This window comes from Megalops cyprinoides, chromosome 10 (genome assembly GCF_013368585.1).
Source record: "Megalops cyprinoides isolate fMegCyp1 chromosome 10, fMegCyp1.pri, whole genome shotgun sequence".
Classification (NCBI taxonomy): Eukaryota; Metazoa; Chordata; class Actinopteri; order Elopiformes; family Megalopidae; genus Megalops; species Megalops cyprinoides.
This window is the reverse complement of record NC_050592.1, coordinates 30018924-30031626: the sequence shown is the minus strand read 5'-3', so window position 1 is coordinate 30031626 and position 12703 is coordinate 30018924. Positions and strand designations below refer to the sequence as shown.

The 12703-nt window shown below is 42.5% G+C and overlaps 1 protein-coding gene across 1 annotated transcript in view; it reads left to right on the top strand.

Moving 5' to 3' along the window:
• LOC118785051 (G patch domain-containing protein 8) overlaps nt 1-12703 on the top strand; it is a 117961-nt gene that overhangs the window by 94618 nt on the left and 10640 nt on the right. Inside the window, exon 2 of the mRNA XM_036539577.1 lies at nt 6338-6481. Within this exon, the coding sequence (XP_036395470.1) occupies nt 6338-6481 (144 nt within the window). The remainder of the gene's footprint in view (nt 1-6337; nt 6482-12703) is intronic.

Here is a 12703-nt window from a genome sequence, read left to right as displayed (position 1 = left end):
GGCATTAATGTCTCCTCGAGTATTTTGCGAGATGTTTGCCCTTTCCGCGCAAAAACGGATACGAGCTGAATCTCTCGCCTCGTCCCCGGTCATATTTTGTCACCTCGCGAATTTTTAATTGGGTTTCGCCGTGTTAGGATGTTAGGTATACCGTGCGGGACGCGGCGATTATTTGTGACTGCGGGCCAGGTTAGCCGGGATGGATGGCCCTGACGCGCGCTCGCTGTGGCTGTGCATTAATTCCGCCTCATCCGCAGTCTCCCCACACCACCTGCAGAGACGCCGTCGGAAGGGCTCTCATTGTCTTGGCAGACGACAACATGTAACATTTATGAATGAAGGGATGGAGTCGGCTTGAGTCATTCTGAATCACAGAGGTGGCCTGCCTCCAGCTAATTCGAGAGATGGCTGAACCACTAAAATGTGTGTGTGTGTGTGTGTGTGTTTGACAGTGCTCAGTGCCCAGTATTTGAATATGCAGGGCTATATAGTAGTAGACTAGATGAATCCTTGGGCTACTGCCATTCACAGTTGTCAATATCTCTAGGAGAATATACAGTGAAATGCTTTTAGAAAATTGTTCAGGGCAGTGCTTTGCAACAGCTGACATGAATGTGAGATTAGATATCATTCCATTAGATATCATTATCATATCATTCCTCACCGATCTGATTGATGTTTCATTTGCCATTAATACAAACTGATTTTGACAGGATTTCAGATAGTGATATAACTATTATTATGTTGCTGTTAGTTGACAGTCTGACAGTCTGTATGCGCTCTGCATACATACACACACACACACACACAAACACACATGCATGACTACTTGTTTGAATTTGTACGCATGTGCATGTTGTAGTATTTGGAATTATAGCATGCTACATTATAGTGGAAAACTGTAGCTACATTGCCAAATGGACTGATTTTAAACAAAAAGTTCTCATATACTTTTTCCCAGATTCAGTGCGTGGAAGGTGTGGAGAGAAGGTGGTAGGGAAACAAAAAGGCATCTGTGAATTAAAATGTGTGCTGCATAGGTTGCAAAGTGTTACCTTGCTTGTTTACTAGCAAGCCTTTGCAATATTTATATATAGTGTAGGTTCTGGAAAGCATGACCTCAAATTTTGTATTCAACATAAAAAATGAGAAAACAAGAGATTTCTAGGTTTAAAAAATGGGAACCGTATGCATGTTAACTAATCCACAATGATAATCAACTTGGAATCTTTTTTTGATTCCATGTAGTGTTAGATGCCATTCCTTGTGCAACTTTTGAAATGTATATGCATCAAACCCACTCTGATCTGAAGTAACATTTAAATGCCTTTTAAAATATTTTTTTTTCAAAATCTCAAATGCACAAAGCTGAAATGTTAAACTTTTTTTCAGTTTAGTGAAGCATTAATTCACTCACACATGGGTTAAAGACAGTGAACATGAGTCACCTCATTTCAATTCTGAATGTAAGGGTGATGTTAAAATGCCTCATTACCCACTGATAGCATTTCAGGTCACTGACACTCTCTCACTCTTATGCTATGCGGTACCGTGTTTGCCTGGAGGAATTGCCAGGCTCCTATCAGAATCCGAATTACATGCAACAATCTGAAGATGAACTGTTTCAATTAAGGGGAGAGTCAGGAGACTGACAAACATCTGTGCCTGCCCTTGAATTTGAATACATTACCCCGTTACCTCTGCAACAAACAGTGAAGCAACGAAAATATAGTTTCATAATGGCAGCCAGCTGTGGGAATTCCTATAAAGCTTTTTTAAACCACACTTTCAATCCCCCTTTAAGGCAGTAAACTGACGTTTAAAAGCGGCTGTATCGGTTAAACCATACAGGGCATTTAAAGAAGTCAAACTTTATTGACCACAATTGATAGCTGCCGCTCGCCCCAACCCCTGTATGGCTGGTGGACTGAGGCCTTCCCTTTCCTCTCTCTGAGACAGGAGGACTTTTCTGTTCTGTTGCTGGGCATTTCTGTAAGTACATGCAGTCTTGATGAGCTCCCGGGATTAATTGCTTCCCCTGGAGGCAACATGAAACAGCTTCAGACTGTAATCAGCTGCATGAGTTGTTGTCTCGGGGAAGGCTGGGATCTCAGCGGCATCGCGGGCAACGCTCATTAACACCGCAGTAATGTATTCCCTGTTACCGAGCCGGCGTGGTGTCAGGCGGGCCGCGCTCTCCCGTGTGCCTGCTCCTTTCAGGGGAGGCTGCAGAAAGGCGTCGATTCGGCCCGCGTGCAGCTTCCCAGCATCCTCCACCACGTCCTCTTCAGCCAGGGGTCGCGCACACACACACACACACACACACATACACACACACACACACATATATTCATTGTATTTTTTTTAGGAGGGACAAAACAGAGGGGAGTCTGTTTCCTATAATAGGAATCAGGGAAGCGTGCTAAGAGGGTTTTTACTGCAATTCTCCCAGGAAGCTGGTTTTAAGGCGTGAACATGCTGACTTTAATGTGTGCCGGTTGCTCCTCCATTATGAAGTCTGAGCCAGATAAGAGGATGAGATCTCTTACCCATCAATTCCAGCCCAACAAAAAACCCCACATTTAGTGCACACTCTGCTCACTCTGTCCCATTTTGATGGAGTCCCATAGGATCCTCCCACACTTGCCTCCCTGACTAAAATGTACCAGACAAATCAAAAGAAGAAGACCATCTAACCGCAGCATGCTCTGTCCTTAACTTTGAGCAGAGAATGTAAGTAAGTGTAACTTTATTCTTTTTGAGCTTGGTCACTGACACTAACAAAAAATGTATAAGAAAAAAACACATTCATGACTCAGAAGAAATAATCACACTGTAGTCAGTGTATGCAGAATCTGAGCCTTAATCTCATGAAATGCAACAGCTTTTTTCTCTGAGCAAATGGTTCAGAACCCCACCCTTCATAGGGGGAGCATGTAGCATCAATGCCATCAATCACCAGTGACTTTTGTGATCTTCTTTCCACCTTGAACCTTAACATTGCAGCCATTGTCTGGATGTCAGTTCGAATCACCAGTCATTACAGGTCTTGGGCAGCTTCAGGTTGAATGGAATCTTTGAAAGCCACAGGAGTGCAAGCCTTCCCAACCTCCAGCTGACGTCACTTACTTGATCATCATGAACCAGATCTTCTCCTGATACAGTGCAACAGAAGCTGTGGTTGTATGATTCAGGTCTCAGGATGTTATGGTCGTATGCTTTGCTTCTAGTGAACCCTGAGGCATAAGCGTGCTGAGGAATTTAGCAGTGTGTATGTAGAGGCATGGGCCAGTCAACCGGCTGAATCACTGTGAGCTCCCTGCAGTCCCCATGCTTGCGGTTTCCCCATACTCAAACATAGCTGACATGATGCAGTACACCGTACTCTAAACTCAGAGCAAACCTCTTGATGTTCCCTCTTCAGATGCATAACACATCCAAAACCAATTAAGAGTTAACATCTGTTGTTTTGCATCCAAAAGACACATTCATGTTCAGATGGCAGATGTAGAGACTTACTCATAATGTTTGCACTTGTTCAGATTTGTAGTATTGCGAAACATCTGTGAGACTGTAAGCAGAGCCCGACGCTGTGGAGCATTAACGTTGTGTTCTGGGGGAGAAATTCGCCTGTTCCAACCTGAACGCAGCATGTTAACTTGAGCAAACTTGAGGAGGATGTTTTGCGCTGTAACAATGTACATGAAGCATTTGGACTTGTGGGTTTAGTTTGTCCCACGCAATGCAAGGGGAGAGGTCATTAACATTGTGACAGGGTTGCATCGTCACTGTGCTCCCATTCTGGACCCTAGTCATGCTCACCCCACGTTCTGTGGGATCGTCGCCCTTGACACCATGCTCTGAAAGTCCTACGGCCCCATTGAGACACCATCGCTAGCAGGAAGTGGGCCATTCGGCAGAGCACAGAGTCATTCAGCGGGACTAATGGGAAAGCAGTCATTAAGACACGCTGGCATGATAATGACAGGACAGCGAGATGCTAACAAGCGGAAAGAAGTACTTCCCTTTGTTCGCTCTGAGGTTGTGCTTTAGAATTATCTAAGGTGCACATGCAAAGACAAATGCCTTGTGCCAAAAAAGGCAATGTATCTGACTTTAATTCAGTCATATTCATATGCAAACCTTTATAGTCTGCCTTGCGTGCTTTGACGCGGTCTGATAGGGTAGGGTGATTCAATAGGACGCATCAATTTGATTCATGTGCATTGTACTTTGCTGTACAAAGTAATGATTTTTACTTTAATGCAAAATCATTACCTGGCAGGAACATAGCTTTAAATAATGATTTCAGGTTTCCTTTGTTGACTTGGCTGTATTTTGTTTGTATTCATACCCATTTGTAAACAGTCATAGCCACTTGTTAGCACAAACTGAAAAGGGCACGGGGCGTATCATAAAATGTGCCATGTACTGAGATAGTTTATATCAGTGGTAGTAAGCAGTTATTCATATTTATGAATGGTTCCATACTCTGATGAATTTTAATGAAGTTTTGTGAATGCCATCATGAAGTGTTATGTATAGTTTTGTGTGTTGGCATAAGAAAACACATATAAGGGCCAAAGTGCAGCTTAATAACAGCTTGCAGCCTTAACAATAGATTGTGAAATTCAATCATATTTTGCCTGCCATTGCTCTGCTGTAAAGAGGCTTTTGCTTGATGTCTTGGATGTTATTAAAGATCAAATGCAATGATTTTTTATTTGGCATTTCTGAGGCACAGCAGATAACAAAACAAATTCAGAAACATAGTTTTATCACTGTGAACTACTGTTGACTGCAGTCATTTTTTATTGTGCTGTTTAGGCCAAATACATTTGAAAAGGCTGGGCCTGTTGGGAATACACTGGTCTTTGTGATGTCACAAAGGACCCACTCATTCTTTTATTACACATTGATATCCATATGTGCGTCTATGACCACGGGTGGGTGGAGCTATCCTAAGGCCGGCAGACCAATGACCAGGGGATTCTGAATCTCATGTCGCTGTCTACAGGATGTTTTTTTTAGCTCGCTGTTATGAATTGCCGTACTTGATGTGAAATATTCACCCCACGTTTATAACCACACAGTCTGAAGTGTCACTCAGCGCACTTCACGCTCTTCCAGCTGCCTCAGACTGTCAGTTTGAAGATTATTTGAAAGCTGTCTTTCCTTGCTATACCCCATCACCACTCCCCATCAGTAATGAACTAAAAATAACACGGGTATTCTCGCGTCTTTTATACAGCACTGACACATACACCATCAACCTTGACACATATTTTTTTTACTATATTTGCACACTAAGAGACCCATAAAGGCATTTGAAGATGGATGGATAGGGTTTGCAGCAGTCAAAATGAGCAGTTGAGTGGTCCGCAGGCGCAGCAGCCTTCCACAGTTTGAAAGCAATTAAAACGGAGATGATGAAAGGAGGAAATGTCGATTTTTGTTTCTCCTGAAAAGGCGACAACGCTCTAATACTCTTAGTACAGTAATTTTTGCTCTCCGCTGAGCGGCCACTGGGTAGCTCCTTTGCACATGAGACGGCGCAGTGGGATCCATTCAGATAATTTACCATCTATGATCACTGGGCTAATTCACAGGGAGTGCAGCTTATCAGAAAGAAATGGAAGCAACTCCCCCTCCTTCCCAAACACCCCAACCCCCACCACACACACACACAAAGTCTCAGTGCTGTTGTATCCCACTGTGGCTCCAACATTAAAGGAACATTAAAGACTCTCCTCGCATGAATATGGAACAGCCAAGGACATTTCCAGTTTATCTCTAGCCAATATCATCCTCCAAGCCTGTGGAGATGCCTCAGACTCATATCTTTTCATCGCTTCGTTTCTGCTTGTCATTCTTGTCGCCATTGTGTACTTTGAGATATGCTAACATTCCCGCTCATATTTCCAGACTGTAAGCCTGATTGTTGGTACTCTCTCAAGCCTAAAGAGAGCCTGACGACTAATGTAAACCATGAACTTCAGATGTAGCCTGGAGTCAGTGTAGCGGAAGCAGACGTTTTTTTTTAAAGGAGTCTTCCCTGTTGTAATTGCAAGATAAGGGCAGGAAGACAGCGATTGAGAGTTTGAACAATGCAAGTTCCTCCGGAGCTGACAGCTATCTTTGTTCCATTTCTGTCGGGTGCCGAACACAGAGAAAGGAGGCGATGTAGCATTCTGAAGGAAAAGCAAACGTATTTGTCTGTCAAAAGTTTGTACGGCTTTAGGAGTTGTCTCCTGAATGATGAATAATTAAATTACAATTTACTAATCACTCTCTCTCTCTCTCTCTCTCTCTCTCTTTCTCACTCTCCTTCCCTCAGGATTATGCAGAGAAAGAGAAAGCCATAGCCAAGGCTCTGGAGGACTTGAAGGCTAATTTCTACTGTGAATTATGTGACAAACAGTACCACAAGCACCAGGAGTTTGACAACCACATAAATTCCTACGACCACGCTCACAAGCAGGTAAGCGCAGGAGCTCATCCTCGTAATTGACACAGCAGGATTTACGCGCCCCTGAAGAGGCGAGGGGGGAGGAGCGGCAGAAGGGGGGTAACCGGGGGAACTGACCAGCCGCTAGCTGCCAACGGCCACATGTCAGGACCCTCACCTTGGCAATTAAACAGACCTTGCGGTTCAGTTAGCAATTACATGCTCTCGCGGCATGGGACCTTTCAGCCATTTTTAACCCTAAACCCTGTGTTTTAATTAATTTTGCAGCATTTCATTTTGCATGACATGTTTCAGTATGCTGTGAAAGATTTTAGTGAACATAACGATACCTAATGTGTCAACTGTCCATCTGTAGCATATTGCTTATATTCTATAACTTAGTAGCAATTATTCATTATAACTCTATCTTCAAATGAATAAGAAATAACATCTGTGCTTTCATACGAGTAGATCAAGGGCTGAAACTCTAAAAACTTAAACTCAAAAACGTCAGTGCGCTGGCTGACTGAAAACCATACACTATGAGTCATTCTAGGACCAAATTTAACAAAACCAAAATCACAAGTCTTATGTGTGACAGAGAAATACTCTGCATTACCTAAATGCAGACCCTGTCCACTGGCTGACAGGAAGAAGGGCCATTTTCAAGTGTTTATGAGGCAAACCTATTCCCTCACCCATCCCTTACCCAGATTACCATAATGCACTGCTGGTGTCAGTTTCAATACAGCATCATAAGTCTTTTCTGTTGGAATGTCAGGCTGTCGCCACATGTGATCCAGGAAACACTGGTACTTCATGTTTCTGAGCTTAGGAGTGTCAGTCACTCAGAGCGTCTGAAAGGATACAAGAGTTCATGGATGAACGGGTTGATTTAATTAGCTTTTTAAAAATCTAGCCCTGTAAAACACACTTTTCCAGCGGCACAAAACCCTCCAAATGTGATCGGTCCTACAGGGGTTATTGCAAAAAAAAACCCTTATGCAATCTAGAGGGATTCCCCAGAAACAAGAAATCTTCACGTAGTGCAGACACACTTTTGAGCCCTGGGAACCAGTTTGTGCTCATACATATTTCATTGCAGGCAAGGAATTGCAGGAGGTTTCTTTCTCAAACATTTAGACTCACATACTAAAAATGGGCCAACTACTCTCTGCATTATTTGGGGAAAAAAAAACTTGGAATATGTGTTCTGCTTCATTGTTAAGTGCTGCACTTAACAAGTGCTGCACAGTACTGCATGTGAGATTAAAATGTTATATTTTCATGGGCTCCCCAATGGCTTGTGGGTAAATGCAGTTCCACCAAGCAAAATATAAACCCTACAGCCTAAGATGTCCCATGTTTGTGTCTATGCTTTGTTGCTGGCCGACTATGACCGGGTACCTAAGATGTAGACAGGGCAGGCTCTGTTATGGTGAGGTAGCAAGGGTTTATGTTGGCCAGCGATTCCCATCAGATAGCTTCATTGCGCTCTGTTGACTTGTCAGGGCCCTGTAAGCTGATGTCAGTGAGTGATCACCTATCTTCCAATTGTAGTTTGCTCTTCAGCGTTGCACTTGCCTCACTCCTGCGGAAAAGTAGGAGGGTGCCAGTGGGAGATGAGCATTCAGATTCCAAAGTTGGGGTGAAAAAGAGGAGATGAAGGTAACTCACTAAGGGATCTTCCTAAAGCTACAGGCAAAACAAAATGGGCAGAGTGACTTTTGCAAGACCATACATGCATTATATTGAGCTATTACCGCAACACAAGATTAGGTGTTATGATGAGTGTTGTGCTGGGATTCTGCATTCAAAATATTTGCGCAGATCGTTCCCGTATGCTGTTATTAAGGTGGAAATATGTGTGTGAATTTACCTGCGCTATAATAAGGATGCACAGGAAATTGACATAGAGGAAAAGAAATGAACCGTGTTGTGGAGGTTAACAGCAAACAGGCTTAGATACTGATGTTACATATATATTTATTCATTTACATTTCACATTTTACATGTAGCTTAGAGGATGCTTTTAGCCAGAGTGATGCATCAGATGAGTAAATTTAACAGCACATTTACATTGTTGACATCAATCAGAGCCATACATTTATTCATTTGGTAGGCACTCTTGTTGAGAGCACCTGACGCTTAAGTACATGTAATGGATATATAAAAGCCATGTTTGTACAGCCTGCAATACATCACACAGTACTGTCATACCTACAAAGACAGACTAACTGCTGTAATAATCAAACCTTCAACAATAGCTACTGTCAGTGTATAAACGCAATAATAATATCCCTAAAGTGCTATTGAGGAGCCTATTGTGTCACATATCTCAATGCTGTCTATGTCTAATTTTATCATGTCACCTGTAGTCATCTCTTATTAGACCAATCCAAATGTAGGAAAATCAGATTACAGAATTCAGTGTTTATAATGGACACATGAAGGTATTGTCTGTTTGGACAGTATGGAGCTTATGAAGTGGACAGCAGTATTGTGTTGGTATTTACATGCATATACTTCCACACTTTAACATTTTTAACAATGACGACTTGCATCTTGGACCCAACAAATGTACACGAACACAAAGGGATCTAGCCTGCAATAATGCAATAATTTACATTATAGCATATGCAACAGATTTCAATATTGTTAAACAAAAATATTTTTTGTTTAATCAATATGGCATGATAAAATTGCCTCATTTACATGTAATAATCTGGCACATACTCTTGTCTAGAGCAGTTTATAAAGTGAGGGTGCAAAAGTACATCTGATACGGGTCAGTAACAGATTATGTACAAACAGAAACTGACATACCACATCTGAAAATCTGTCAATACATCACCCAGTGCTGTAATAACCAGGGCCATTCTGTATACAGAAGTACTTCCGAACAAAAGCGAAACAAGAAAAGATCAGTCTTACAGAACTTGATCTGCGAATAAATCTCAAACTACCGTGTTCACCGGAGAAAGAGTGTGTCATCGGATCAACCAGCTACACGTACAGCATCAAAGCGGCTGTATATAGTATCCCGGGAAACCGCACGGCACTGCGGCACCTGTTGATGCCGTGTGTGAGCGCCTACGGCAGCACCTTCGTGTGATGGGGTGGCCTTGCCCTGCCTATCACATGGGCTTAGGCTGGTACACTGATGGAGTGCTTTTCTCTGCACGTTCCTCAAAGCTTACATCAGCCAGCGTCTCTGGGCCTGGGCTGTTTCTGATAGGAACTAAGTTGACAAATACTGCTGAGTGACACAGCCGGCTAAAGTTAGGAGCCTAAATTATTCATCGTATCATGGCTGAACATGATTAATATTTCCTAAAGCCCCGCATTTGGGGGGAAATCAAAGCTTCCAAAAGCTCCTTACTGTACCTTTACAATCTCCCGGGATAAATCTCCTGTCCATCCGTTAAACATCAAAGACCTCACGGCTGTGATTATTTTGGATATGGAAGTGTGAATCATGCGTTGATGACTTTAAGCAGAAGGAGAGAGGTGCTGCTCGCGAGTGTGAAGCAGTTTATTTTCTACCCCTCTGGTTTTTATTATCATTATTATTATTTCTGCTTATGAAATGGTATCTTTTGGACATATTAAAGATTAGTCTCAGGACTCCTGCTTTTTCGAGTCGATAATCTGTTCCTCTCAGAACAGATTGGGAGAGGGATTATCATGAGTTTTGTTACAGGCTAATGGGAGTTGTAGGTGAAAAGAAGACCTTGTTGTCTTAATTAATTCGTTCGTTTCTCTTTAGGAATGCCTACATGCATTACTTAAAAAATAATCAGACTTGGCCAACAGCAAACAGTCTGTCTGTTTGCCCCTCCATTTGTCTAGTTCATTGGTGTTGATGGAAAAATGTGATGTGCGGCTATTTCTTCTTGCACTGTCTCTGACAGAAGAAAACAACCCTCTTGTGTGTTCATGCCCTGATACTGCATTGCAGAGGCTGTTTCAGACAGAGTATGAATACAGTGCGATTAGCTGAAATATGCGGGCACATGTTAATATCTTCTCCATGTATTCAGTGTCTCACTGGGGCTCCTTGTAGTCCAAGATGCATTTCTATTGGTCAGAATCACAATCAGAAAAAAAATCACGCTTCCGTGGTGTTTTTTTTTTTAATTACTTCTGGGACTGCCTTGCTATATGGTTAATCGAAACCCAAACAAAATTGTTTTTCTTCATGTGAGGGGTCCACAGAGACAGTTTTATGAAGTGAGGAGTCAAGGAGTGAGCTGAGCAGGAGATTTTATTTAAGTAAGAGCCCTGAGCTTATCGGTGGTAATCTCCTCCAACTCCAGGCCGATAAGCGTCAACACTGATGAGAGAACTCTCCACGTGATTGGAGGAGCCTCTCAACGGAGGTATTTATATTGTTATCGATACTATAGGGAAGCTACACACATTACAAACTCCCTAATCTCTGCTCTGTATCATTGGGTGGAGAGGGAATGCCGCCAGTATTAGCTTGTCCCCGCTTGTCACATTAGAGAGGACCTGGTACCATTTATTGTCTATTGCCCTTGTCAAATGGCTGGATCTCTCCAGGGTCCAACTGCTGCAGCTGTGTCTCTACATATATTACCACCTGCCAAGTGCACACAAAGGCAAGAATGAATGTGTGTTATAAAGGAATCCAAAGGGCTGACGACATGTCCCCACGCAGACTGTGTTTACTTAATGGTGAACAGACTCCAAGGAGACACGTTCTGCACCTGAAACCCGCAGGTGCGCGGCCTACCTCCCCCCCCCCACAAAAAAAAAAACAACGGGTTGAAAATTGTCACCACCATTTCGGGAAAACCAAGAATAGCACATGGCGGTGAGGCCACCTGGCGATGGAGGCGAAGCCGCTCGTGGGCCGAGCCTCCTTCCATGGAAATGTTCCTGGACGCCGCAGGAACAAAGTGATCTCTCCTCGAGTGTCAGCTCCACTTTGACAAACGCTGAGTGGAGTGGACTGCTGCAAGCTTTGGTGAGGCAAAACAGTCCCCATGTGCGTTAAATGGATTACATTATGACATTATTCCATTTTCTATTGGCGACTGCAGCTGCTTGCAGAGTAAACAGAATCAAGCGCGATATTCACAACAAAGGGAAATGCTGTACCTGAGCTGACTGTGTAATACATCCAACACAATAAATCTTGAAGACTCTGGTTACCTCAGAAATGACTGCTGCTTTAAATGGGCCCTGTCTGGTAAGGGCCTGTATACTGCCAGCTTTTGATAAATACTTACTAAATACTAATAAATACTATGTTATTATCTGTTCAGTATGGGGTATTTTTAAATGCAGTGAGTCGACAGATAGTTAGCAGGTACTGAACAATTAGTAAACTGAGAAATTAATTGCCTCATATTATTGTTTACTTCACATAATGCACTTATGTGCTAATGTGTTGTTTTGAATGCATGTATTTCCCTGTTTATTGCTCACTATTCGCAATAGTTCCTAATGGTCTGAAAAATAAGTCATACTCGATAAGTAGCTGTGAAAGCATGAATTGTTTTCCAACACTATAAACCAGCCCATAAATTAAGGTGTGACAAACTTCTGTTTAAATTGCACGTGTTCTGTTGGGACTGGGTTGCAATAGACAGGGTACAAAAATGAGTGTTATAAGTTTGTTTATGCTAGAGATACAATTTTGAAATAATGATTCCAGGCTGAATGTACCAGCCATTCTCAAAGATAATGATCAGTTGTCGCATCTGTAAAGTGATTTGATACAACAAATCTGCTAATCTTGGCTGAAAGGCATGAGGTCATGGTTTGCTGTAACTGTCAAAGCACATTTTATATTGGGGCCTTACCCTCTGTCAGAGAATTCTATTCCATCGACCGAGGGGGGGCCAAGAGCCAAAGAAATCTTGTGGCATCCCTTACACTAATTTAGTTTACCTGGAGAACACAGCTTCTTCAAGTATAGTGAGCAGGAGTAGAAATGACATTCTCAAATATACATAAGCGCCACAGAGAGCAAGTGAAAATGGTCTCACTGTAGGTGCCAGACAGAAAATTGGTGATGAAGTAATGGGTAGATTGTGTGCGACTGCTCATGTTGTTCTCACATTCACATAGAGGGGCTTTTTAAATTCGTTTTTTTATATGTATAAATATATCTGAGGCGCATAGCAAAATGCTCACACCCTTGTGCCTGCTAGTGCTTGTTTGGTGTTCAGCTAATCATTTAATCACTCAGCCGTTCAGTAAGCTCGTGCAGCATTATGGAGG